This window comes from Phyllobates terribilis, unplaced genomic scaffold, assembly GCF_046119375.1.
Source record: "Phyllobates terribilis strain yellow unplaced genomic scaffold, ASM4611937v1 Scaffold_8__6_contigs__length_399053987, whole genome shotgun sequence".
NCBI lineage: Eukaryota > Metazoa > Chordata > Amphibia > Anura > Dendrobatidae > Phyllobates > Phyllobates terribilis.
The window spans coordinates 394,975,335-394,997,350 of NW_027362768.1; the positions used below are offsets into that span (position 1 = coordinate 394,975,335).

The following is a 22,016-nucleotide window of genomic DNA, read 5'->3' on the forward strand; positions in this document are numbered from 1 at the left end:
TTTCCAGAGCTGCTGGGTATGGCCAGTGGTCCCACAATGTCCACAGCAATCCTCTGGAAAGGCTCCTCTATCACTGGCAAAGAGATCTGGGGGGCTTTGGGGGCCGGCCCTGACTTTCCCACTCTTTGACACGTGGTACAGGATCGACAGTAGTTCACCACATCTGTCCTCATTTTGGGCCAATAAAAGTGATGAGACAGCCGGGCCTTGGTTTTGCTGACCCCCAAGTGTCCAGCGAGTGGAATTTCATGGGCGATCCGCAACAACTCATCCCTGAATGGGTAGGGGACGACCAGCTGTCTTTCCCTCAGCCACTCCTGTTGGGGTGTACAGGGAACTGTCTCCCGGTACAACCTCCCTTGGTCCCAGAATACCCTCTCCTTATCCGACTCGGAGGTGGGTTTCTCCGCGAGGCTCCTTAACGTCTCCAGGCTAGCATCTGAGTGCAGAGCTGCCTGAAACTCCTGGCTGGAGGAAGCCAGAAGTGAGGTTAAGGCCACGTCCTCACTGGGACCCTCTGGGACCGGCTCTGGGTCCATACCTGATTCAGTTATTCCTCTGTTCGAGGAGGGTCCAGAAGGCAGGGCGTTACTTGCGTTCTGGGCACTCTGACTGCGGGTAACAGCGGCTATATAGGCCGTCTCTCCGGGGAATAACCCCGTCTCATTAGCCGGCGAGGCCATGAGAACTACTTCTCCATCATCCTCCATTACCTCAGGCACAGTGCTACGTATGGGGCAGCGACTATCAGCCAGGTTACCATCTGTTGTGACACTGGTCACTGGCACAGCACCACCTGCGCCATGGTCCTCGTGCCTCTCCCCATTACCCTTGGCACTGACCTTTGCTCCTGCTAGGGGATCCTCAGCAACATCACCCCGCAGAGTGACATGGCTGAGTTCTCCTGCACCTTCCAATACAACATCATCATCATCATCATCATCATCATCATCATCATCATCATCATCATCATCATCATCATCATCAGGTAAAGCACTGACATTCACATTATCAGCATTAACCTTACCAACCGTATCAGATCGGGGAGGGGGTGTCAGGGACATAATAAGCAAACATCCTCCCCAAATCAGTTCCCAACACAACATTTGCAGGTAGGTTTTTGGATACTCCCACTTCCTTCACCCCACTCCCCGCACCCCAATCAATAAAAACCCGGGCCATGGGCAAGGGGCATCGGACGCCCCCAATCCCAGTGACAGTCAGGGACTTTCCTGGAATAAGCGCTTCAGGGGACACCAGTTCGGGTCGGATGAGGGTTCGTTCGGCCCCAGTGTCCTTGAGGCCTACAGTGAGAGTGTCCCCCACCCTGACAGACTGAAAGTTTTCAGAGGCCCTCCCAACCGGCCCACCCACCAAAAGAACTGAGGCATTAGGCCCTGGGGCCTTGGATGGGGGGTTCTTCCTCTGCTTCTCTGGGCAAGTGGCGCTGAGATGACCAGTCTGGTTGCAGGAATAACACCTGCGGGCATCGGATGCAGGCAGGGCCTTGGCAATGGGAAAAAGGCCTCCGGAAGGTCGGCTGGCAGGGGCAGGGATGGTGGTTGATGGCTTACCCCCTTTCCAGCTGGCGACGACCGGCTTCCGCACCTCTGGTCTCCGGTTTGCCTCGTAGGTGTCTGCGATCTGCGCTGCTTTATTGGCATCAGGTGGCTCCCGATCCATCACGAACTGCCGTACCTCAGTCGGACACAGATGCAGGAACTGGTCTTTCACCATCAGGTCCTTTAGCTGCTCAAAGGTGGTCGCTGACAGTCCTTGGATCCACTGCTCAAAGTTGGTTCTGAGCCCGTCTTCCACATCACGGTAGGTGTCCTGTGGTCCACGTTGGAGGGTTCTGAATTTTTTCCGGTAAACCTCCGGAGTCAGCTGGTACTTTTTTATCAGGGCCTGCTTGACGGCCTCAGTCTCCATCCTGCTCTCGAGGAAGGGAAGCAAACACCTCCAAAGCTTTTCCTCGGAGCCCTGGAGTCAAATATCTTGCCCATTGGTCGATGGGCAGCTGATACTGCCTGCAGGCCTTTTCAAAGCCTCGCAGAAATGTGTCCAAGTCCCCATCCTTTTCCATCACAGGGAAGTGCTCAGGACGGGGTTTAAAGCAGCTGGCACTGTTGGACTCACGGGTCTGCGTAGAGGGCGACTCCTTCTGAATCCGGGCTAGCTCCAGCTGGTGTTGTCGGTCAGCTTGTCGCTCAGCAGCCTCTCGGTCAGCTTGGGCTTGTCACTCAGCAGCCTCTTGGTCAGCTTGGGCTTGTCGCTCAGCCCGCTCCTGGAATTTCAGGATCAGCTGCAGTCGTCCATCATGATCGTCTGTGGCGAGCTCCTCCAAGGCCATCTGCAGGTGGGGGTCCACACTACCCTGGTTGCGGGTATGGCTGGCAATCACCGGTTGGACCCCGGCAGCAGCGCCATCCGGGCCTTGGCTGGCCGCCCCCTCATCAGGGCTCTGCTGTCGGACGGGCTCTGCAGCATCTTGTAACAGTTCAGAAATCATTTGTTCTTTGCTTTTGCCGTGGGGGTCAATGCCTTTGATTATAAATATTCCAGTAAGAGTGTCCTTTTTCTGCTGGTGATACCAGGACTCTCCAACTACGACCATGATCACCAAAATAAAAATAGAAAAGAAAAAACGAAGAAGGGTCGGGGTAACTGCTACACATACAGTATTGTCTCAGATCTAATAAACACTGAGTTCGATCTTCAAAACTTTTGTGCAAGTTTTTAGTGAGAGGAATGATTGCTCAAACCAGATCACTAATGTCCTATGATCCCACCGCTGCCACCAATTTGTCATGAAAACAACACCCACTCTTGGGTCAGACCTTGCAGCTCTCTGGCGCCCCCTTATCCTGCTGGTCAAACACGGTATTGACAGAGGATAAGCACGGGTGCAGCTGCTCTAATTTATGTCGACTATTGCGGCACGTGATGTGACAGGAAGTATATATACCACCAGTTCCTTCCAGGAACGTATATATACCTCCGACCAGCCACCCTCAAACCACAATATCACATAAATACTGGTATACTGCCACCACCGATCGCTTAACAGGTGGATCGGGTATCTGGTAGGTAACGTGAATTAGCGAGTGAGGAACGTGTTTGCTCGACATGGGACAAGAAGGACGAAACTGGTAAATAATTAATGATTTACTCCCAAAAGGTGGGCAGTGTTTACAAAATATATACAAGATATTATAAAGGAGACAATTTACATGTATGCATAAACAGTTATTAAAATAAAAGGGATAAGTAATAGCAAAACCTGCTTCACAAGGTGATGGTCTCAGATTCTGTGGGGGGGACGGCTCCCCGGAAATTAGACTTGATTCCTTCACGCAGCGTGTAGTGCATGCGTCTGCGTCCCTGGTTGGAATGGCTTGAAAAATGGCCGATCTGGTTTTTAGCAAGCAGCCAAAACTCTGGGGAACACCCCTTATTTACCTTACAAGGGGGCTCGGCTTTGCGAGCCCACCCAGCTGCAGAAGACCTAAAAAATCCTTCAGATTCCATATCTTGGTGTGGGGGGGTCCCACATCCAAGAGGGAGACATCATCTTGACCGTCACCATTATTCATGAAGATAGATATTAAATATGAAACCTCTATGACGCTCAGAAGCTCAGAATCCATTATCTCAGTTCCTGGTCATTCCTCAGTTATGCAAGTTATACTATTGTAATGGGAAAAAGGTAAGCATTCAAAAAACGTGGTTCCGATGTTTCTGTCAGACCTGTGCGTGATTAAAATTGGCATAAAACGTTTGTACAATTAAACAATGGGATTTTTTGGAGGGATTTTCCGGTTTGTACCAGCGCTTGCCCTGGACTGAGGTTTTATGGCGGGTCATAAAAATTCCTGGTTTGGGGAAAAGCAAAAGTGAGTTCTATGTCTTCACTTACAAACAGATAGGGGGTGTTTTTTTTTTTCTTTTTTAAAACATCTCTCATTTTTTAAAACTCGGGCAAAAATACCTTTTGCCTGACACACGGTATTAAGAACTGGGGTATGTGAACTTTTGATCAGGGTCATTTGGATGTTTTTGGTTGTCATTAAGATTTAAAAAGAGAAAACACAGTAGTTTGACAATAAATGACTTCACCCAACCAATAACCATGAGTGGAGAAAAAGTTTTTTGTTATCATTCATATTCTCTGAAACAAGGACAAGAAAGCAAAAATTTTGCCGGGGTGTGTAAACTTCTGAGCACAACTGTATCTATAGCGTGTGGGTTCTAATTCAGAACGATCTATTTACTAATCTACAAGCAGCTTTTTTCCTTACCTAAAGCTTCATCATTGTCTTCTGTGTCACTAGCCAAGCGGAAAAGTGTCGGCCTCATCTTTTCACAACGGTGATACAACTCCTGTGGTGTGAGAGATACAAATCACCGATACAAGAAGTCATCTCTGGTGGCATCTCCTGTGACCGCAATGACGCACTGACCTTCATTAAGTCGTCGCTGCCTTCGGAGGATTGTCCCGCTCTAAATGCCCCCAACATGTCACTCAGGAGCTTCACATTGTCATTCACCTCTTCTATAGCATGTACTCTTTTGGAGATTTTCTCCATGCGCTTTTGGTCCTGATGAGGAAACATGAGCTCAAATAGATGAGAAGTGGAATACTGTACGCGGGCTAATGGAGAAACATGGAGAGAATTGTCTCACCTCCTGCACCATCTCTTTAATAAGTTTATTTGCCGCTCTTAAGTCTTCCGGATGTGTGCTCTTTAGCAGACGGGCCAACATCTTCAGATAAAAGATGAAAATATGTAATAAACAGATGCATTAACTACAGGAATACAGCAAAATATCCAAGAGAAGGAGGGCAGGCGGAGAATGGAGGCTTCTCTTCTAAGCTCATCAAATCAGCAAGGAATAACTCCCAAAAGAAGAATTCATTTTACGTGGGATCTGCGTCCCTGGGATCTGACTGAGGGCGAGAGGTTTCCCCTTTACTTTCTCTCGTCACTGGGTACAAACCTAACATAAGAAGGAGAATAAGCAACCATGGGAGATCGCTCCTTGTAGTCTGAAGCTTAGTTTTCAGGGTTCTGCGGCCAGTATCGGGGTCACCTCATATGTGGGGAGTAAATCATGCTGGAAACATAAAAGATCAGCACAGACATGAACCTTGTGCACAACGCTAAGACCATCAGTAAGGTAATTACATAGTAAAATCCAAAAAGCAAGCAAAGACATCAGCAGTTCGGGAGTTACATGGTGTGAGGACTCGGGGTCTTCCGTGGGCGTAACGCTACTCAGACAACACAGGGTGAGGGTAAAACATTGCGGCAACACTTTACTGACCCACAAAGTGGAGAATAATCACACAGAACAGTCCCAGCAAATACCCAAGATGGTGGAACATTACACAGTCTCCCCATTCCTTCTCCGCCTGCCTGGGATAGAGCAGCTGCGACTTTGGAGACTTCCAGGGCCGGCTACCTCAACCAGTGGCCCCCCGCTTCGGACGGACCCCCACAGAGAGGAGGTAGCAGCAAGCTTAGGAAGCTAATAATATAAAAAACACGCTCGCGCTGCACTTCTGGAATTGTGTGCAGCTGCTGGTAGTGACCCAGGCTCTGTGTGAATAACCGGTCCTGAAAATAAGGGAACGAACTGAAACCGTGCTACCGCGCTCGCACTCCCTAAACACAACAGATAGTGTACCTAGTTGGATAGCCTTATCTGGTGTGTTTAGGGAGTGCGAGCGCGGTAGTATGGTTTCAGTTTTTAAGCTTAGGAAGCTAGCAGTCAATCGAGGTACAAGGACAGGAGACCCGGGGGTCCGACCCTGGCCTCTCCGAGAGTTTCCATGGAGTCAGATGACCGGCAGGTCCTAATCTGGCTTCTCCGAATGTCTCTGTGGGTTGCAGGTGACTGGTGGGTCCCTCCCGGCAACCCCAAACAACATATCCATGGGGCCAGGTGACTTACTCGTCCCACCCTGGTCTCCCCAAATGTATCCATGTCTCTCTGATAGTCAATGGAACAGATCTGAATCTTTCCAGTCAGGACCGGTACCCTTAGGCTAGAATCATGCAGAATTCAAATCTGTGTCTCTCTGGGTAATGCCATGCAATCTATCTGCTGTCCTGAAGGATGTCTCTCATTCTCCTTGTAAAGTCTTTCTGACTCTCCTTCATTCTGCATGCAGCACTACAGACATCCCAGTTTACATTTACATCTGTGTAAGGTCATCAGGCACAGGTCAGAGGTAAAGATGCAGGGCTCAGCTATCATTGTTTGAGCTAATTTATTTACATAGTTGATATCACAGTGGCTGCTGTAAATAAACATCTAGCTGGCTTTTAGTACAATTTGTCATTAGCATACTAAACATGACTGCTTCCAATGGAATATAATTCAACATTTAGGGTTATACAAATACTGGTCTGTTCTTATTGACCAGACATAAATACACAAAGATAATAGGGTATTTCTCTTGGATTAACAAATCTAAACGTCTGGCTTATTAAGATTTTAGGCTGTATAGTCACACGTGGCTTTAACCGAAGATTTCCCTCTTTATGTCACTAAGCTTCTTGCTCGGTTTATGCATCCAGTTTAATGGATTGCTGTCCCCGATATCGGAAAGGGAGAGGGGCTACAATCTACATGGGAGTGTTGTAATCAAGCTCCTTTGTAGAAATATAGATGTTTTGTGCAATTGTTTCTGGTAAAACTGCCACATAGGAGGCAAAGACTTCACCTATGATATTGTATTGCCAACGGTATCATCGAGAAAAACATAATGGAGAATAAATGTAAAGAAACCTATCAAAGCAGGCAGGCATGACCAGGCCTGGACATTTATGTAACTGTAAGTAACTGCCATCCATTGTGCATTGCACAGAGCTCACAAAGTCTGAAGAAATCTTACATTTGTAAAGAGAATTTCTTCTTAAAAGACCTAAAGCCTCAGACATGCTCCTGACAAACGAGGATAATTCTAACGCATGGAAAGTGAAACTCTGGGCAATGTACAGAAAGCTGTAGGCCTGGAGTAAAGCTCCTCCAGCAGGAGGCCAACCCTGCACGACTTCCAGCCTCATACAGACACCCAGCCCTACAGTAAAACTCCTCCGGTTGGAGGCCAACCCTGCACGACTTCCAGCCTCATACAGACACCCAGCCCTAGAGTAAAACTCCTCCAGCAGGAGGCCAACCCTGCACGATGTCCAGCCTCATACAGACAACCAGCCCTGGAGTAAAACTCCTCCAGCTGGAGGCCAACCCTGCACGACTTCCAGCCTCATACAGACACCCAGCCCTAGAGTAAAACTCCTCCAGCTGGAGGCCAACCCTGCATGACGTCCAGCCTCATACAGACACCCCGCCCTGGAGTAAAGCTCCTCTAGCTGGAGGCCAACCCTACACGACGTCCAGCCTCATACAGACACCCAGCCCTAGAGTAAAACTCCTCCAGCAGGAGGCCAACCCTGCACGATGTCCAGCCTCATACAGACAACCAGCCCTGGAGTAAAACTCCTCCAGCTGGAGGCCAACCCTGCACGACTTCCTGCCTCATACAGACACCCAGCCCTAGAGTAAAACTCCTCCAGCTGGAGGCCAACCCTGCATGACGTCCAGCCTCATACAGACACCCAGCCCTAGAGTAAAGCTCCTTCAGCAGGAGGCCAACCCTGCACGACTTCCAGCCTCATACAGACACCCAGTCCTGGAGTAAAGCTCCTCCAGCTGGAGGCCAACCCTGCACGACGTCCAGCCTCATACAGACACCCAGCCCTGGAGTAAAACTCCTCCAGCTGGAGGCCAACCCTACACGACTTCCTGCCTCATACAGACACCCAGCCCTGGAGTAAAGCTCCTCCAGCTGGAGGCCAACCCTGCACAACGTCCAGCCTCATACAGACAACCAGCCCTGGAGTAAAGCTCCTCCAGCTGGACGCCAACCCTGCACGACGTCCAGCCTCATACAGACACCCAGCCCTACAGTAAAACTCCTCCGGTTGGAGGCCAACCCTGCACGACTTCCAGCCTCATACAGACACCCAGCCCTAGAGTAAAGCTCCTCCAGCTGGAGGCCAACCCTGCACGATGTCCAGCCTCATACAGACAACCAGCCCTGGAGTAAAACTCCTCCAGCTGGAGGCCAACCCTGCACGACTTCCAGCCTCATACAGACACCCAGCCCTAGAGTAAAACTCCTCCAGCTGGAGGCCAACCCTGCACGACGTCCAGCCTCATACAGACAACCAGCCCTGGAGTAAAGCTCCTCCAGCTGGAGGCCAATCCTGCATGGCATCCAGCCTCATACAGACACCCAGCCCTGGAGTAAAACTCCTCCAGCTGGAGGCCAACCCTGCACGACGTCCAGCCTCATACAGACACCCAGCCCTGGAGTAAAACTCCTCCAGCTGGAGGCCAACCCTACACGACTTCCTGCCTCATACAGACACCCAGCCCTGGAGTAAAGCTCCTCCAGCTGGAGGCCAACCCTGCACAACGTCCAGCCTCATACAGACAACCAGCCCTGGAGTAAAGCTCCTCCAGCTGGACGCCAACCCTGCACGACGTCCAGCCTCATACAGACACCCAGCCCTACAGTAAAACTCCTCCGGTTGGAGGCCAACCCTGCACGACTTCCAGCCTCATACAGACACCCAGCCCTAGAGTAAAGCTCCTCCAGCTGGAGGCCAACCCTGCACGATGTCCAGCCTCATACAGACAACCAGCCCTGGAGTAAAACTCCTCCAGCTGGAGGCCAACCCTGCACGACTTCCAGCCTCATACAGACACCCAGCCCTAGAGTAAAACTCCTCCAGCTGGAGGCCAACCCTGCACGACGTCCAGCCTCATACAGACAACCAGCCCTGGAGTAAAGCTCCTCCAGCTGGAGGCCAATCCTGCACGGCATCCAGCCTCATACAGACACCCAGCCCTGGAGTAAAACTCCTCCAGCTGGAGGCCAACCCTGCACGACGTCGAGCCTCATACAGACACCCAGCCCTGGAGTAAAGCACTTCCAGCTGGAGGCCAACCCTGCAAGACGACCGGCATCATACAGACACCCAGCCCTGGAGTAAAACTCCTCCAGCTGGAGGCTAACCCTGCACGACTTCCAGCCTCATACAGACACCCAGCCCTAGAGTAAAACTCCTCCAGCTGGAGGCCAACCCTGCACGACGTCCAGCATCATACAGACAACCAGCCCTGGAGTAAAGCTCCTCCAGGTGGAGGCCAACCCTGCACGACCTCCAGCCTCATACAGACACCCAGCCCTGGAGTAAAACCCGTCCAGCTGGAGGCCAACCCTGCACGACGTCCGGCTTCATACAGACACCCAGCCCTGGAGTAAAGCTCCTACAGCTGGAGGCCAACCCTGCACGACTTCCAGCCTCATACAGACACCCAGCCCTGGAGTAAAGCTCCTCCAGCTGGAGGCCAACCCTGCACGACGTCCAGCCTCATACAGACAACCAGCCCTGGAGTAAAGCTCCTCCAGCTGGAGGCCAATCCTGCACGGCATCCAGCCTCATACAGACACCCAGCCCTAGAGTAAAGCTCCTCCAGCTGGAGGCCAACCCTGCACGACGTCCAGCCTCATACAGACAACCAGCCCTGGAGTAAAGCTCCTCCAGCTGGAGGCCAATCCTGCACGGCATCCAGCCTCATACAGACACCCAGCCCTAGAGTAAAACTCCTCCAGCTGGAGGCCAACCCTGCATGATGTCCAGCCTCATACAGACAACCAGCCCTGGAGTAAAACTCCTCCAGCTGGAGGCCAACCCTGCACGACTTCCAGCCTCATACAGACACCCAGACCTAGAGTAAACTCCTCCAGCTGGAGGCCAACCCTGCACAACGTCCAGCCTCATACAGACACCCAGCCCTGGAGTAAAGCACTTCCAGCTGGAGGCCAACCCTGCAAGACGACCGGCATCATACAGACACCCAGCCCTGGAGTAAAACTCCTCCAGCTGGAGGCTAACCCTGCACGACGTCCAGCCTCATACAGACAACCAGCCCTGGAGTAAAGCTCCTCCAGGTGGAGGTCAACCCTGCACGACCTCCAGCCTCATACACACACCCAGCCCTGGAGTAAAACCCGTCCAGCTGGAGGCCAACCCTGCACGACGTCCGGCTTCATACAGACACCCAGCCCTGGAGTAAAGCTCCTACAGCTGGAGGCCAACCCTGCACGACTTCCAGCCTCATAAGACACCCAGCCCTAGAGTAAAACTCCTCCAGCTGGAGGCCAACCCTGCACGACGTCCAGCCTCATACAGACAACCAGCCCTGGAGTAAAGCTCCTCCAGCTGGAAGCCAATCCTGCACGGCATCCAGCCTCATACAGACACCCAGCCCTAGAGTAAAACTCCTCCAGCTGGAGGCCAACCCTGCACGAAATCCGGCCTCATACAGACACCCAGCCCTGGAGTAAAGCTCCTCCAGCTGGAGGCCAACCCTGCACGACCTCCAGCCTCATACAGACACCCAGCCCTGGGGTAAAGCTCCTCTAGCTGGAGGCCAACCCTGCACGACTTCCAGCCTCATACAGACACCCAGCCCTGGAGTAAAGCTCCTCCAGTTGGAGGCCAACCCTGCACGACTTCCAGCCTCATACCGACACCCATCCCTAGAGTAAAACTCCTCCAGCTGGAGGCCAACCCTGCACGATGTCCAGCCTCATACAGACACCCAGCCCTGGAGTAAAACTCCTCCAGCTGGAGGCCAACCCTGCACGATGTCCAGCCTCATACAGACACCCAGCCCTGGAGTAAAGCACCTCCAGCTGGAGGCCAACCCTGCAAGACGACCGGCATCATACAGACACCCAGCCCTGGAGTAAAACTCCTCCAGCTGGAGGCTAACCCTGCATGACGTCCAGCCTCATACAGACAACCAGCCCTAGAGTAAAACTCCTCCAGCTGGAGGCCAACCCTGCACGACGTCCGGCTTCATACAGACACCCAGCCCTGGAGTAAAGCTCCTACAGCTGGAGGCCAACCCTGCAAGACGACTGGCATCATACAGACACCCAGCCCTGGAGTAAAACTCCTCCAGCTGGAGGCCAACCCTGCACGACGTCCGGCCTCATACAGACACCCAGCCCAGGAGTAAAGCTCCTCCAGCTGGAGGCCAACCCTGCACGACGTCCAGCCTCATACAGACACCCAGCCCTGCAAAATTACACAGTCTCAGTGGTCCCAACCTGGCTAACCCAAACATATCCATGGGATCAGGTGACTGGAGGGTCACAATCCTGGTTTCCCCAAATGTCTCCATAGGGTCAGTGATGGTCAATGGAGCAGATCTGTATCCTTCCAGACAAGAGCTGTGGTCCCTTAGGCTGTCATCCTGTAGAATCCAAATCTGTGTCCCACTGGATGGAGCCATGCTACCAGGCTGCTGTCCTGAAGAGTCTGTCTGATTCTGCTTGCATACATCTGTGGCTTAGGTCATCATTCACAGGTCCAGGGGGAAGGTGAAGGGCTCATGCCTCATTGTTTGAGCATTTAATAAATTTGAATAACTTATACTCCTCTGCGAGTCACCAAGCCACAGGGTCCACACAATGGTTAATCAACATATTTAGCAAACATTCATTGTCCACAGACCAAGAGAAGTCAACATTCAGACTTATGGTAAAAGTCCATTTTTCTTGTTCCACCCGAAAAAAGAAAAACATATATATTCAAAAGTCAACATAAACATTATAGTGTATTTCTCCAGGCCTACCGTGTCGCTAATTAAGATTAGAAGCTGTAGCCTCACCTTGGTCCCCCATCTTAATTAGCTAGATGTGATAGGATCCCAATCATCCTTCTCCACTTATCAGGCACAGTCCAGCAGTGTGTCTTTAAGCACAGACAAGAATGTAACAGGTCTCACCTTCATGAGAACAACATTTTGTATCATCCAGGTTCCTCATAACATATTCAATGTCTTCCTTGCGAATGAACTCCACACGTAATTGGCGAGAACCGACTGGTATCCATAGCGTCCCTACATGCCGTCCTCAGCATCCTGTGGTTCCGGAATTAAATCCGATGAGTGTCGGTGGTCCGGTATTCAATCAGTTGATGCTGGCACAGATCCTGTAGTTGCCGTTTCTTGTTGCGGTTGTATATCTCCTCCGGTCCTCCTCCCAAGGCCGAGCTGGTGAGGTTGGACGTGGTAGCATCCGAAACCTGCTGTGTGTGCCTCACCTATGGTCTGCTGGGTCGGTCTATATGCCTCCCTGGTTGTGGAGCCCTTAGATGTTGTGTGCTAACACCAGTCCCCTGCAGGTCCCCCAGATCCGCTGAGCTGAGTAGTATCCCACCACTGCCACCAAAATGTGAACATCCGGGGTCTTCCGTGGGCATAATATTACTCAGACAACACAAAGTGAGGGTAAAACAGTGTGGCAATACTTTATTGAACCACCAGACAGACAATAAAAATATAGAACAGTCCCAGCAAATACCAAAAACGGTGCAAAATTACAGTCTCACCATTCCACTGGCCTGCCGGGAATAGAGCAGCTGTGACTTTGGGACTTCCAGGGCCAACTACCTCAACCAGTAGCATCCCGCTTTGGGTGGACACCCACAGAAAGGAGGCAGTGGCAAGCTTAGAAAGCTGACAGTCCATTGAAGTACAAGGCCAGGAGACCCTAGGGTCCTACCCTGGCTTCTCCGAACATATCCATGGGACCAGGTGACCGGATGGATTGCCCCAGCCATGGATGGTCCCAACCTGGATTTCTCAGTGTATCCATGGGTTACAGGTGACTGGATGGTCCCAATCTGGATAACCCAAACATATCCATGGGACCAGGTGACCAGAGGGTCACAATCCTGGCTTTCCCCAAACGTCTCCATGGGATGAGGCGATCGGATTGTGGCAATCTGGCATCTCAGAACAAATCCATGGGACCAGGTGACCGGAGAGTCACAATCCTGGTTTCCCCAAATGTCTCCTTAGGGTGAATGATGGTCAATGGAGCAGATCTCTATCCTTCCAGCCAGGGCCGTGTTCCCTTAGGCAGGCATCCTGTAGAATTCAAATCTGTGTCCCTTTGGATGGAACCATGCAACCAGGCTGCTGTCCTGAAGAGTCTCTCTGATTCTCCTTGCAGCACGATAGAAATCCCTTTTTATATTTATATTTGTGGCTCAGGTCATCACTCACAGGAAAGGGGAGGAAGGTGGGGCTCATGTGTCACTGTTTGAGCATTTAATCAATTTGCATAACTTATACTCCTGTGCGAGTCACAAAGCCACAGGGTCCACACAATGGTTAATCAACATATTTAGCAAACATTCATTGTTCACAGACCAAGAGAATTCAACATTCAGACTTATGACAAAAGTCCCTGCTTCTTGTTCCACCCGAAAAAGAAAAATACATAAATTCAAAAGTCAACATAAACATAATAGTGTATTTCTCCTAGTCTAAAGGCTGGCTAATTAAGATTAGAAGCTGTATCCTCACACAGGTTATAAGTGAAAACTTTACAAGAAGCAATAAGTAAATTACCTTGGATTTCTCATCATCATCAAATACAGCATTTTTTGGTCTGGGTGGGGGAGGCGGGATCATTGCTTCTACTTGCAGTTGTGGATCTTCCTTTACAATCCCTATAATGGAATAAAATGAAAGGAGTGATAGGTTATTACCTCCAAATGTTTGACAATTTACTGTCAAAGAGAAAAATTAAAATCCATAAAGGCATCTCCAGAGAGGGGACATATCATCTTCACATTGAACACATGGGATTTTGACTGAGGGAGAGAGAAACGAATTATAACAATGGAAGTGCAAGAGAAAGCTGACAATTCCATCCCCATTGAAGTAGAGATCCCAGCAGTGACCAGGTAATTACAGCAGGGAGATTTGCTGGGAAGAAGACACAAAGGCTGAGATTCGGGAAAGGACGCTTAGAAAACCAAAGAGCTTCCTCTGATCAAAGAATCTTTCCTAGACCTTTGGGAGCCAGTAGTCAGTGATCAACATTTTGGTTTGCATCGATCCACTACTGATGGGAGATATATTTTTGTCAGCGTAGCAAAGGGATGAACATAATGCATCCACTCACATCACTGTAAGCCCATTCTAACCCCTCCAACTTAACGTACTGATGGATGATGCTATCTAGGACATGTTTCGTCTCAATAGAAAGATACTGTAGTCATGTCTCTTATTGCGATTTTACCTACCGCCTGGGACCTGCAGGGGCAAAGATATCCTGAAAGTTGGGGATCTAATAAAATTCTGGAGGGCCTAACACATCCCATAACCAGCCCCTAAAAGAGCTCACCAAGGGGAGATATATGGGTGTAACTTTAAGCTTATAAAAAGCAGAAATTGGGTTTGGTCATTGGTCTTTCTGGAAGCCATAGTTCACCGTGAGAGTGTTTAATCTTCTTAGTGCTTCCCTCCGTGAAGATAGGAGCCATTTCTGCAACATCAGGTTCAATAATTCTGTTTTGTTATTTCTTTTTACGTTATGTAATTGTATATACCGTATTAATGATTCCGTACCATCTTTGTATATTTTTATAAACAAGGCCTATCTTTCTGGATTGAATATATAAATGTAATAGCTCTGTTCCTCTTGATCTGTAAACCGCACCCTTGAAGCCATAAGCTACCAGTAACGGACGTCCAATCCGCCTCTATAAACCATGTAAAGTGGTTTGCGTTTGTTATTGTGGAGCTAGCAGCGACTGCAATGGGGTATATATATATATTCCATGCGTTGGAATCGGTGGTGTACACACCATACGCTGACTGTGAGTTTCCCAATAACCAGCCTAGTAGTGGAAGCAGCCGCGGCCTCGTCCGTCACTCATCAGTTAATTGAGTAATTGCCGTGACCATTGGAGACAGCGGAGGTGTATTCCCTTGACATATTGGTGACAGTGGTGGGATCTGTGTGAACCCCCGGGCTGTCATCTGTGACATTTACCTTGTTTCTTTAACATCTGGTAGGCCTCGGCTATTTTCACTTCACTGGGAAGTCCAAGAGTCCAGCTGTACAAAAGCTCCAAAATCTTTAACTTCACTTTTTCAGGTGAGCGAGTGCCAAGGTACTAAAAAAATAAGGTCAGGTTGAGTAAAGGGCGCAAAGAACAGCAACCATAACACCGAGATAAAACAGAAAAACGGAGCGTCCACGATGGTCCATCCCGTTAAAGTAGAAATCCAGCATCGCAAGGAAATATTAAAACGTTTTTTTATGAAACTACCATCTTCATAACAGTGGTAAAAGATAGATAAAGATAAGATAAAGATAGATAAAAATCATGCAAGGAAAAAAGAAGAAAAGATGGCTGCCATACATTCTTTTTTCCATGCATGATTTTAATCACTATTTTATCAAGATGGTAATTTCATACAAAATCAACGTTTTATTATTTCTTGCAGTCATTAAAAAGAATTAAAGTAGTTGTCCAGGTATGGCACGAATGTCTGCGGTCACTCCATGTGACTGCAGACTTGTGAATCCTCACACTGTGCGCACTGTCAGGATTCTCTGGTATGTGATATGCGGACTCCTGGTCACATTACGACTAGACATGCACGACCTCGCTCAATTAAAGTCATCTATACGCATGTGTAAGCGGAAGGTGGCCGGAAGAACGCGTGTCGCATAGTCGCGGTCACATGACCGCTTGGTCTCGCTGCAGGTATAAGAGAATCCTAAAAGAAAGCATTATGAGGATTCACAAGTCTACAGAGTAACCATAGATTTTCGTTCCAAACCTGGACAAGGCCTTTAAGCATTGAGGACTCCATTTTTCTTTCTACCGACTAACACAGCACAAAGATATATTTGTTGCTGTATAAACCATATACGGTGGGTGCGGGAAGTGTTCAGACCCCTTTACATTTTTCACTCTTTGTTTCATTGCAGCCATTTGGTAAATTCTAAAAAGTTCATATTTTTCTCAGTTAAGTCCACTCTGCCCCATCTTGACTGAAAAAAACAGAAATGTAGAAATTTTTGCAAATGTATTAAAAAAGAAAAACAGAAATATCACATGGTCATAAGTATTTAGACCCTTTGATCAGACACTCATATTTAAGTCACATGCTGTCCACTTCCTTGTGATCCTCCTTGAGATGGTTCTACTCCTTCATTGGAGTCCAGCTGTGTTTAATTAAACTCATAGGACTTGATTTGGAAAGGCGCACACCTGTCTGTATAAGACCTCACAGCTCAAAGTGCATGTCAGACCAAATGAGAATCATGAGCCCAAAGGAACTGCCCAAGGAGCTCAGAGACAGAATTGTGGCAAGGCACAGATCTGGCCAAGGTTACAAAATAATAAGAGCACAGTGGCCTCCATAATCCTTAAATGGAAGAAGTTTGGGACCACCAGAAGTCTTCCTAGACATGACCGTCCAGCCAAACTGAGCAATCGTGGGAGAAGAGCCTTGGTGAGAGAGGTAAAGAAGAACCCCAAGATCACTGTGGCTGAGCTCCAGAGATGCAGTAGGGAGATGGGAGAAAGTTCCACAAAGTCAACTATCACTGCAGCCCTCCACCAGTCGGGCCTTTATGGCTGAGTGGCCCGACCGAAGCCTCTCCTCAGTGCAAGACATATGAAAGCCTGCATAGAGTTTGCTCAAAAACACATGAAGGACTCCCAGACTATGAGAAATAAGATTCTCTCATCTGATGAGATGAAGATATAACTTTTTGGTGATAATTCTTAGCGATATGTGTGGAGAAAACCAGGCACTGCTCATCACCTGCCCAATACAATCCCAACAGTGAAACATGGTGGTGGCAGCATCATGCTATGGGGGTGTTTTTCAGCTGCAGGGACAGGACGACTGGTTACAATTGAAAGAAACATGAATGCAGCCAAGTACAGAGATATCCTGGATGAAAACCTCTTCTAGAGTGCTCTGGACCTCAGACTTGGCCGAAGGTTCACCTTCCAACAAGACAATGACCCTAAGCACACATCTAAAATAACAAAGGAGTGGCTTCAGAACAACTCTGTGACCATTCTTGACTGGCCCGGCCAGAGCCCTGACCTAAACCCAATTGAGCATCTCTGGAGAGATGGCTGTCCACCAACGTTCACCATCCAACCTGACGGACCTGGAGAGGATCTGCCAGGAAGAATGGTAGAGGATCCCCAAATCCAGGTGTGAAAAACTTGTGGCATCATTCCCAAGAAGACTCATGGCTGCACTAGCTCAAAAGGGGGCTTCTTCTCAATAGTGAGCAAAGGGTCTGAATACTTATGACCATGTGATATTTCAGTTTTTCTTTTTTAATACATTTGCAAAAATTTCTACATTTCAAGATGGGGAAGATGGGGTGCAGAGTGGACTTTACTGAGAAAAAGATGAACTTTTTAGAATTTACCAAATGGCTACAATGAAACAGAGTGAAAAATGTAAAGGGGTCTGAATACTTTCCGTACCCACTGTATCCTGCACCCCGTCACCATTACAGACACCTCTCCACTGCAAAATGATGTACTAAAGAGACTGATCTCACAGAAATCTGCCGGATTGACCTGAAAATTTAGCTAGTCTCCAAAAAAATGTGGGTTTGACAATCCCACTAACCCTGGGCTTTTCTGCTCCCCTGCTCCTGTATATACAATCACACTAAGACTGCAGGTATACAGTGGATCCAATGCATTATGGGTAATAAGACGGTTTTACGTCCGGACATTGTTCTCATGTGTGTGTGAGGCCAGCCATGTACACCAATAAGCACTGACTTAGAATTATTTTAGTAGCCGCTGCCACCCTGCTGGGCGAGGGCTGGACGATATGTGACTGAAAAAGGCTGTTGTCACGGGTGTGTCAGAAGTGACAGGCAGTCGCCCTGCAGTGGGTTGCAGAAGATCTCTACGTTTGGCATTACAGACACCTTCTTAGAGGCTGTCTCTAGGACCCAGCGGCTACCTTCCTCTGGCTAATTAGCACCCTGGCCTGGGTGTATAAATACCTGCTATGTTCCAGAGGGAGGTGCTGGCGATATTCACTACTCCTTGTGAAGGTTTGAACAAGAGCAGTACTTCTTCCTCTCGGGTGTTGAGGATGTATGTGCAGTTGTCTGTAGTCATCTAAAGCTAAGCAATTCCCCTTTGTTTGTCCCCCCTTGTTGTCTTTAGTGTCAGTGGGTGTCATGGAGATATTAAGAAAAGTATTAACAATTTCTCCCAAACCCCTCATTCCCCCTCCCCTATAGTAATTGTCAAAGGACCAAGAGATAACACTTGAACCATCTGTTTCTATGCAAATAGACACACACAGCAGTAGTGTAAACAAATGCCAGTCAAGAGGTGCTACAACCCAATTAAAATGCTAGGGTATTTCCCCCTGGCAGACTCAGGGGATAATTAGATGCAGGCTTACCACAATTTACATGTAGCTGAGGAAGCTCTATTCCCAGGGCGTCAAAGGGAATGTAACAGAGGTCTGACAGACTTTGGGGCACCGACACGAAATATTGAATATTGTAAGTTCCATAATTCCGATAATAATGGGAACTATATTTTTAGTGACAGCATCATCTAGGGAACAATATGGATATTTTCTCGTCGCTGTAAGCCCCTCCGGGGAGCTGTAGCGCAAAAGCGCCAGAACAATGGGTCAAAGCTATGCCATGTGTAAACTCTACGGAAAGGTAACTCCATGATAAAAAATATGGTATCACTTTCGGGCTTCTGCGATCCACCAGTAAGGAGTTATCGAAGAAGTTAAGAGTTTCTAATAAAAACATGAATGGTGGAGCCCAGCCCACATGATGTCAGCACAAAGGGCGTGTGGGCAGGTCGCCTCTTCGGCATAAAAGATCCAACTGAAGATTGATCCATATTCACTGCGGGAGTATATATTAATTATATGCAACAGATCCTGTTAGCTGAACGGTCATAGGAGAGCTCCTCTCCAGCTATATTGAGTCGTCTCTTCGAACATATAGTAAGTCTCTTCTTTAATCCTGTTTTATTTGTGTAACTGCATATGTATTGTATTGTCCCCTTTTGTAAAACCCTGTATATTTTTCATAAGACTGTCGCCCTTTTGGATTAAATATAAAAGTTAATAGTTCTGTTTCTTTTGCTCTGTAATCGTTCCCTCCCCCGAAGCCATATACGCTAAAAGAAAGCAGGTGTCCGGCCAGGCCTGTATTATAGTTCAAACTCGGCCGGTGGTGGCAGCCAATAATATTAATTGGGCTATCGTGAAGCTGGCAGAAACGTACGGGGCGTATACACATATTCCATGCGCTGGAATCCGGAGGTGTGATGCCATACGCTTTCTGCTTCCTTGTCGATTGCTACGCAGTGAGTAGTCGGGATCGTGTGCTCGTGAATCCCTGACGAAATCCTGACAGAGTGAAAGCAACAGTGACAGTGCGTGATCTCCCTGGTGTCGACACTTTGAAACCCTGACAGTGGGGATTGACTAGCGCTAATTCCCTTCCTACCAGGGCCAAACGCCAGGGAAAGACAGGGCGAGGTACGCATGCGGCGATTGGTGAAGAACCAATATAGGGACGTTAGGGGAGACAGGGTGATATTCTACCAGCCAGGAGGTCTCCACTTCCCCCTTTTCCTAGAGTCTGGGCTCCCTTACCCTCTTCCCTTTGTGTTGCACTAAGTCTTTCCCACACCTTGCGTGACAGCTGTGCACGTGCCCAATATCACCAAGGACTGGCACACTGCATGCAGGTCTACTCTTGGGTAGTCTTCATTCCAGCTGAACCAACAGCTCGGCAGAACATTGGTTTCATTATAAAACCTGTGGTGCAGCCATTTCTCCAGAATACCAGGAGCCAGTTTTCAAGACGACAATGCCATGCTGCTGGCGCTACTGTGAGCAGCCTGCAGCGTCTCCAGACTTGTCTCCCATCGAGCCCATTTGGCTGCGTGCCCACTATGCGTTTTTCAAGCGTTTTTGCCGCGGAATTTCCGCAGCGAAAACGCTTAAAAAACGCTTGGTAATACGTGCCCAATGGTCCCCAATGATAATCCACATCTGCTGTGCACATGCTGCGGAAATTTCGGCTGCGGATTATCATTGCGGAAAAATCCGCAGCATGTCCATTAATTTTGTGGACACGCAGCGTAATCGCCGCCATTGACTTGCAATGAACCGCATACTATCCGTATGAGCACATCTGCACATGTGGATATCACACGGTTCAATGTGCGGATGGTACCCAGGTGTGGAGGACAGGAGACTCTGATCCAGACCCGGGTACCATAGAACCTGTTAAAAAATAATTTAAAATAAAAAATAAAGATTATACTCCCCTTCCGATGTCCTCCCGATGTTTTCTCCCCTAAGTCTGGTCTGCTGTATGGGTTGCGTTGTTGTCCTGTCACATGACTCAATGATGTCACCGCAGGTCCTTCACACCACCGCGGGCTGCCCAAGACACCGGACGCAGCAGAGAAAACACCGGGAGGACATCGGAAGGGGAGTATAATCTTTATTTTTTACCATTCTTATTCTTTTTTTTTGTGAACAAGTTGTCAAGCACTTTCCAAGTGATGCTAAAATCAATTACAAAAGTGCTTGACAACCCGCATGCAGAAATGCTGCAAAATGCTTGACAAACGCTACCTGGCGGGAAAAACGCATAAAAAACCGCATGCCAGGGAGAAGCGGAAAAAATATGCAGCATTTCTGCATCATGAGCACTGAGCCTAAGGGGCGTCATCAGTGTACACTGCAAAAGGAGCCACAGGCAATGGTTCTTGCTGATTTGCGTGCTTGAGTGCATTCAGTGTGGCAGAACTTCTCAGACGACCATGAATACCTTCATTAAAGCGCCGCTGTCAGCAGGATTGTGCTCAGTAACCACATACACTGTCAGGTGGGTGACATTGCACTGATTAATATGATAACTGGTGATGAAATCCCTCCTGTGGTTCCTGTGTAATCTTTACTTTCAGTTGGGAGATAATGATAAGCTCGTGATCCAGGGCGGCCTGTGGGGGGCGCTCTATCTGGTGCTCCGGGGCGGCCTGTGGGGAGCCTCTATCTGGTGCTCTGCTTCCATATTCATCTGTATGCTCTTATGGCAGCTCACTGATCGGTCACTGACCGGCCTCCCATTACCTAGCCCTGAACTACCAGATGCATTATGTAAAATAGGAAACCGGTCAGTGATAGATCAGTGAGCGCTCAGAAGAGCATACAGATGAATAAGTAAGCAGAGCACCAGATAGAGCGCCCCCCACAGGCCGCATGGAGCACCAGAGCGAGCACCCCCCTACAGGCCGCCCCGGAGCACCAGATAGAGCGCCCCCACAGGTCGCATGGAGCACCAGAGAGAGCGCTCCCCACACGTCGCATGGAGCACCAGAGAGAGCGCTTCCCACAGGACGCCCCGGAGCACCAGAGGGAGCGCCCCCACAGGCCGCCCTGGAGCACCAGAGAGAGCGCCCCCACAGGCTGCCCCAGAGCACCAGAGAAAGCTCCCCCCCACAGGCCGCCCTGGAGCACCAGATACAGCGCCCCCCCACAGGCCGCCCTGGAGCACCAGAGAGAGGCTCCCCACAGGCCGCCCTGGAGCACCAGAGAGAGGCTCCCCACAGGCCGCCCCGGAGCACCAGAGAAAGCGCCCTCCACAGGCCGCCCTGGAGCACCAGATAGAGGCTCCCCACAGGCCATCCCGGAGCACCAGATAGAGGCTCCCCACAGCACCAGATAGAGGCTCCCCACAGACTGCCCCGGAGCACCAGATAGAGCGCTTCCCACAGGCCGCCCCGGAGCACCAGATAGAGGCTCCCCACAGGCTGCCCCGGAGCACCAGATAGAGCGCTTCCCACAGGCCGCCCCGGAGCACCAGAGAGAGGCTTCCCACAGGCCGCCCTGGAGCACCAGAGAGAGGCTCCCCACAGGCCGCCCCGGAGCACCAGAGAAAGCGCCCTCCACAGGCCGCCCTGGAGCACCAGATAGAGGCTCCCCACAGGCCATCCCGGAGCACCAGATAGAGGCTCCCCACAGGCCATCCCGGAGCACCAGATAGAGCGCCCCCCACAGGCCGCCCC

General features: G+C 49.6%; 1 protein-coding gene across 3 annotated transcripts in view; it reads right to left on the reverse strand.

Moving 5' to 3' along the window:
• The window catches only part of GGA1 (golgi associated, gamma adaptin ear containing, ARF binding protein 1), a 146,405-nt gene that overhangs the window by 59,157 nt on the left and 65,232 nt on the right, over nucleotides 1-22,016 (reverse strand). For all 3 annotated transcript variants that reach the window (XM_073645220.1, XM_073645221.1, XM_073645222.1), the window contains exons 5-9: nucleotides 14,945-15,068; nucleotides 13,513-13,613; nucleotides 4,687-4,767; nucleotides 4,464-4,601; nucleotides 4,302-4,383 (exon numbers count right to left, since the gene is read on the reverse strand). In XM_073645220.1, the coding sequence (XP_073501321.1) occupies nucleotides 4,302-4,383; nucleotides 4,464-4,601; nucleotides 4,687-4,767; nucleotides 13,513-13,613; nucleotides 14,945-15,068 (526 nt within the window). The remainder of the gene's footprint in view (nucleotides 1-4,301; nucleotides 4,384-4,463; nucleotides 4,602-4,686; nucleotides 4,768-13,512; nucleotides 13,614-14,944; nucleotides 15,069-22,016) is intronic.